Source organism: Juglans regia, chromosome 2 (genome assembly GCF_001411555.2).
Source record: "Juglans regia cultivar Chandler chromosome 2, Walnut 2.0, whole genome shotgun sequence".
NCBI classification, from domain to species: domain Eukaryota; kingdom Viridiplantae; phylum Streptophyta; class Magnoliopsida; order Fagales; family Juglandaceae; genus Juglans; species Juglans regia.
This window is the reverse complement of record NC_049902.1, coordinates 27,949,410-27,956,250: the sequence shown is the minus strand read 5'-3', so window position 1 is coordinate 27,956,250 and position 6,841 is coordinate 27,949,410. Positions and strand designations below refer to the sequence as shown.

Sequence of the window (6,841 nt, the reverse complement as noted above, 5' to 3'; positions counted from 1 at the left end):
GTCACTATTGTTAATATAAAATAATTATTTTAGCCAAGCACATCAGTGAAGTGTGCAATGAATATGTAAAACTGACTGTATTAATAATAACTCTTTTAATACCCTGTTTGAATAATGAAAATGTTTCATTTCATTTAATCATTATAACTTTCTCAAATTCTCACATAAAATATAATAAATAATTTAAAATTTTCAAATCATAAAACAATAATAATATTAAAAAATAATATTTAATTTTTAATTTTTATCTAAAATCATCTCACTGTCTAAATCCTGTTTGAGAATCGTGGCAAACTTGGAGATTTGTGAAGCCAAGTGCAACAAAAGAAATACGGAAAGACGATTCAAGGGTTAGAGCATTGGCATTGAATTATGCAAATGTAAATAAAATGGATAATTTAGTTAATAGAAGATAAAAATAGCCTGCATTGAATTATGTAAATGTAAACTAAAATGACTTTTAGCTACAGTAAATCATCTCTTATGGTTATATTTGACATTCACTGTAGTTTAGCCAAATCTATTAAACAATTATTTTTTCGGTCTGATCGTTCTCTCTCTTCCCACTACTGAATTGCACTTTAGTCGAGAAAATGGTCAACACCCATGTGCGTTCTGGTCCCATTCATTTGCTGGCAAGTACTAGTACTACCAACCATCCAAAAAATAGAAATAAAGATCTACGGTTCTAACTTGTGCTGCAATTGAACAGGATTTTTTTTAATTTTTTAATTTTTTATCTTGTGCTCATCCTAGTTTTTTTTTTAGATAAAAATATAATAGACGTGTTTTTCTCAATAATATTGTATGAAATATTTAGAATGTATTTACTGTACTCCAAGACTTATCCACATTTTTATCCAAATCTCATATTGTATAATATAAATTTTTTTCATATAGCTCTTAATTTTTTTTAAAAAATAATAGAACAAAAACAAATGAAAAAATATTATTAAATTTATAATATTTTATTATTATTTTGACTAATATATAGATAATCTAATGTGAGAATAAGTTTTAAGTAGAATAGCCAAATATAAAATCATGTTATATTATGCAAATTTTACATTTACATTTACATAATTCAATGCTAATGCTCTTAACGAAGAGAGCACAAAAAGCTCGACTTTTGACAAGAGATAGTCGCCATGATGCTTGTCGCTTGATGGGGGACAATTCCATCTTTCCTCGTTCTTCTTTCATATTTTGAGGGACTTCGAATCGCACAAAAAATTGTGAGCATTCATAGGAGTGGAATTTCAGTGACATGCTGAAAGGTTTTAAAATCTAGCATCATGAGCATTCTTAGGAGCTATGGTATTGCTATGGTATTGCTGATTAGTAGTTAAAAAATCATAATAGAATATTAAATAATAATAATAAATAAGTGAAAAGTAATAATAAAATAATAAATAATAGTGAGATTTTTAGTATCCAAACTAGTCCAGCCTTTTGTATTTCATAAACCATAATAATATGACCAAGTTTTACATATTTTCTGTGCTAACATCCTCTTCACATATGGAGACTGATGTATGAAGTTCTTATGGTAATTATCAGAAATAAGACTGATGTATGACCAACTTATTAAGGAGATATACCATGATCTGGAAAAGTATATATGTACCATATTCTGTTGATTGTCATTCCAAGTCTCTTAATGCACAGGGATTAAATCAGCATATGGGATAAGTGAATAGGGGTTTAACTTGCATATGAGATAACTGGAATATTATCGTTATTTCCGGATCATATGAGATCCTTCACTGAAATTTCCAACTATGATAAATAAACCATGTGATATCTTCTCTTCTCCAATCTAAAGCTGCTCTACAGCTCAAACAATAGGAAAAAGAGTAACACTTTCTATTCTTTGAAAGGGTGGTAAGTAGGAGATCCGCCATTGAGCAATTTCTCAAATGATGCAAAAAGCATTCTCAATCACATCCTCCTTCCAATTCTTGCAAACCTTCTGGCTACTCCAAATATAACTGCTTTAGTTACAAGCCCCCGGTCAATGCTACAGGCAAGGAGAAGAGCTCCACCGACAACTAAAAGTTTTGGTATGTTCCTCTCCTCTGGATTCCGAGGCGAATCTCTGTTTTCAACCTCAGTCAAATCACGGTTGTTGTTTTCCAAAGATCTCAGGTAGTCTGCACTGACGTTAGTGTTGATCTGGGCCATGAAAGCACATTGTGAGAGTGGGGCTCCAGATGCTCTATGCCTTTGATATGCACGTAAACCAGGGTCAATCTTCTTCACAGCGCCCCACATGCCTTGCCGAACCCCAAGCTTTGCAATCTCCCTTGGTATACCCATATCTTCATGATGAAACAGTAACACTTCACATGCAGTCAACTGGCCATCCTTCTTCGATTCAACTGGTTCATATAGAATGGAGACACGCCTTAGTCATTGAATGAATCCAAGACCACAATAGATAGCATAGAGCAATACTGAAAATTTAAGCAGCTGTCTATCATATCCCAAGAATGATATCCTTCTCTTAGGAAGATTCACAGGTTTTCTTTTTTATTCTGTTTCACCAGTGTGCAACCAAGAACATACAGATTATGTTGCAGCAAGACTCAAAATTAAGAATGAAGGTGTTCAACTCTGGCAACAACAGAAGTTCATAGGAATACATACAGCAACTTTTCATTTTAAAAAGAGACATAGGCAGGCATTACCTGCACGAATGCACCAACTTGAATAGTACAAATCAACTCGTCTAGGTTTGTTGTGTCTTGGCACTGATGTGCAGGGTACTCCCTAAAAAGAGACAAAACGCAAACACAAATTATTCTTAATTCAGAAACTAAAAGAAATCAAATCTGGAAAATATGATGAAACACAGTTGTAAATACATCCCAACCAAAATAATCAGTTCAAATAGAGAAAAACTAAATTTCATTGCCTCCGCAATCTAGAGGACTTAAGTTCACTAATGATATGAAGTGAAAGGATACCATTGAGAATGATTCAAGTGCCTTGTGCAGTGCAACTACAGCACATGGTAAATAACTAGTGATTTGCTCACATTGCCAAAATTTCAGATCCTAGAGTGACGGCCATTTGCCTAGGTTTCAAATGCTATGCAATAACCTGCTCTTTTGTTTTGGTTTTTTTTTCTTTTTTGTGAAAAGCTACGGTAATTATGACCTACCACAGTAATTATGAAGTAACATAAGTCATCAGACTTCAAATGCGATCAAGTAACAATCATCACAACCATATCTCCAAACCATAGCATTGTATCACATTCGCTCCAGTGGATAGAACACAAGAAGTTTCTGAAGACTACTACAGCTCAGTTTGGATTGAGAAACACTTTCAACCCATCTCATCTCATCATTCCAATTTTCACAAATTTTCACATAAAATACAATAACCAATTCAACTTTTTCAAATCCCAAAACAATAATAATATAAAAAAATAATATTCTAATAATATTTTATTCAACTTTCATCTCAACTCATCTCATCTCAACTCACTATTCAAACCTAACCCATCTACTCATCTAACTGGCCAAATCTTCACGCCTAAGAAGATAATATGAACCCACAAAAGTAGATAGAATTTATGAACATATATGTACCACAGATCTCGAAACCAAGTGTTCCCCTCTGCAAATAAAAAGAAACCGCGACACATAGAATGCCTAAAACTAGAGAACAAAGTTGAGAACAAGCATTTATAACTTTTCAAGTTTAAGAAATAAGCCAAAAGCAATCCCATACCTTTGTTACACAGTAGTAAGATCGTCCAGATTCCCAGATTCGACGACCTATTATATACTCCCGATCGCTACAAAAGAAAGGGAACTGCACAAAAAAAAAAAAAAAAAAAACATTGTACAACATAAGCTAATAACACCAAAGGCAATCCATGCATCTAAAGATTACAAGGAAGTGCTCTCCATACCTTGCGCACCCACTGCACCATCATGGTTCCTGTGGTGGGACACTCCTCCAAGGTTGCAGAATGTATAAGCATATCATCCCACTTCAATCGAAACTCATCATCCCAGAAAAAATCCCTCACCAACTCAGGAGTGGCATCCTCAAACAAGGTCCTACTACGATATTGTGGGGGGCCAGTCTGGCATAGCCGCCAAAAGTAATCCGATCAGTCAAGAGTGCACACGCATGATATTCCAAACTAATATGATGTGAAAAATTCCTAGTAATACATGAGGTAGTTCTCAAACTACATATCCATAGGCGAGCATTTCAACAAATGAATGAAAAGATACCTCAGGATCTCTACGCCAAGCTTGATAGCTCATAGTCGGGGTAGAACGATCCATCATCTGAATCCAAGCAGGACCTCCATCTTTTTCCTCCACTAGCCGGCATAAGTGCTCTAAATCCTCTCCGGTCACTTTTTCCAGTTTTTCACCATCGAGCTGTGACGAGCTGCCCAAGTAAAATAAAGCTGTTAGAACCGACCAAGATCACAATTTCGATGTCAATTCCATTCCATGCTCTAATTCAAACCGTATGATTGAAAATTTGAAATTCACGTAAGATTAAAAAAATAAAACGTTGAAAACCAACCAAAGTAAAAAACCCATCTCCCAGACATGACCCAAATCTCAATTCAACGATTGAACTCATTTCCACCTCCTTACCCAAAGCATTAAGAAATGAACGGTTTTCAAAAACCAATACGTCTAATCCCTTAAATAACATAACAAAACCCAACAAACCTGGAATCGGATTCGGTGGCAGTAGGTGGCACAGAGGGACTCTCCTTATCATCTCCAATACAAGAAACGCAGTTGGGCAGCTGAAACTTCAGGGCGTTCAAGCTCGGAAACGAAGCGAAACACGCGGATAACAAAGCCGTCGGTGACGCCGCCGAAGCGTCCTTGGACATAGAACAATTGGTCAAATTCTTAGCCCATTTGGGCTTCCATGCCCATCCAACCAAAAGCCCAACAATAATCGCCAGCCAAAGAGGCGCTATGAAGAGCATGAGCTCGCTGAGGACATCCAACATTGTGGGTCTCCGCAAAATCTCCAATAAAGCCGAAAGCAAAGCCATTACAAGGACCACAATGAAACGAAGCGACTCCGAAATGGAATGCTCAAGGACGACCCAGAAATCAAATAACGAAAGAAACAAAATTTGAAAGCAGAACCCTCGATTCAATGGGATTGGTGGGCGTCAAAGCACATCGATGATTCGAGGGTTTCAAGAGAGGTAGGGAATAAGATAGAGGATAAACCCCAAAAACCAGCCTCAATAAATTTAACGGAAAAAATAGATAGATAGAGAGAGAAGATTGATGCGAATAAATGATGAGATTTAGATGTGAGTTTTTGCAGCAGAGACAGGAGGCTTAGAAGAAGAAGACAAGTATTCTCAGAAGGTGTTGTGGATAAGGATTACGAGATAAGCGGTAGATAGATGTGGTGTTAGGATTACGGATTACCGTAGGTCCGGATTTTTTTGTACGTTCAGGCCGTTGAGATTTTTTATTTTATTTTCTCTCTTTTATGCACTCTTAACTATGTTTAGGGATTGGGGAGAGAAGTTAGCAATGCATGCACAACAAATGTTCGAGGAAATGAATGAAGTAGGAAGGTAGCATGAACGATAGATTTTATATAAAGAAAGCAGAGAAGGCGACGGGTGCGCGAAGCAAATGATCAATCTTCGCAAAAAGATTTCATTATTTAGAAAAAACAATGCTCATTGAAAATGTGCGGTCTATTTAATTGTGGGCTCTTCCTTTTACTGCCTTTGCTCATTGGCCGTCCACTGCCTATCATCGGATCTCTAATGTACGACTCTGCTGCGCACATGGCTCTCTGGTGTCACCGCGTTCTCTCTCGTTTTTCACGTTCTTTTGACTTTTTTCTTTTCGTAACGTTTTTATGTTGGGCTTTATTTTATTTTTATTGAGATAAATCTAGTTAATTTGATAAATTATATGGTTAGGCGTGAAATTTAAAATTTATTTTATTTAAAAAAATATATATTTATAATATGATATTAGACTACAACAAACCATATCAATTTATAAATTTCATTTTTGAAAGATATCTTGATAAATCTAACAATTCTTTTGTTACGAAAATGTAATATCACGCGATCTATAAGACAACAATATAGAAATATAGTATATAGAAATATTCCCATAATTTTCAGGCAATATCACAAACTAGCCAGAAATAATTATAATTGAAGCTTTTTTTTATTTTTTCAGGCTCCGACCAATTTCTAATGGGTCCCAATTAGTACTCCCTCCCATTCTATTAGTAGCAAATGAAGCTCGCCGCCGGTAAAGCCTGAAAAGGATAGCTTTTGATTTGGATCTCAATCGATACTCAAAATCGCGTAGCTAATCATGCAGATCAGACGCACGAAATGGTCAAAAAAAACAGAAAGAAACAAACATGAAGAAAACATGTAGAGATATGTACATATAGGATCAGTAATGGTTTGGTAGTGGTCGGTTCAGTACCTGATCATCCATCTTATTCATAAACAACACAAAGGCGCCTAACCACAAGCAAGAATGACAAAAATATGAAGAAATCAGTGCGTTGGTAGTGGTCATTTCAGTGCCTGAATATTGTGTATGTAAACCAATCCGAATATGGGAGCTGCTAGAGCCATTAATTTCCCTATGTTGATCCACAACATGCATCTTCTATGTGCAAAACACGTGTGTCGTGTTCAAAGTTTTGTTGCATATTTCATAGAGCAAAATATAAACTTCGAAGATGTATATCAGTTAAAATAGATCACTAATTCAAAAAACTTTAGTATAACCAAGTAATCTGTTTGCCTCACTTCCAACGTTTATATTTATATATATATATATAT

At 35.5% G+C, this 6,841-nt stretch overlaps 1 protein-coding gene across 1 annotated transcript; it reads right to left on the bottom strand.

The window, feature by feature from the left end:
• Positions 1-1,603: 1,603 nt before the first annotated feature.
• Positions 1,604-5,586, bottom strand: LOC108992480. The gene is made up of 6 exons (XM_018967064.2): positions 4,713-5,586; positions 4,257-4,419; positions 3,926-4,102; positions 3,742-3,825; positions 2,691-2,772; positions 1,604-2,381 (listed from the first exon to the last, which is right to left on the bottom strand). The coding sequence occupies exons 1-6, from the start codon at positions 5,048-5,050 to the stop codon at positions 1,942-1,944; spliced, it is 1,284 nt and encodes a 427-aa protein (XP_018822609.2). The 5' UTR covers positions 5,051-5,586; the 3' UTR covers positions 1,604-1,941.
• Positions 5,587-6,841: the final 1,255 nt, after the last annotated feature.

Coding starts and splice junctions, on each gene's coding strand:
- LOC108992480 (XM_018967064.2), bottom strand. CDS start 5,050: ATGGCTTTGCTTTCGGCTTTATTGGAGATTTTGCGGAGACCCACAATG. Junction 4,420..4,712: donor GCCACCGAATCCGATTCCAG/GTTTGTTGGGTT, acceptor TTACTTGGGCAG/CTCGTCACAGCTCGATGGTG. Junction 2,773..3,741: donor CTTACTACTGTGTAACAAAG/GTATGGGATTGC, acceptor GTCTCTTTTTAG/GGAGTACCCTGCACATCAGT.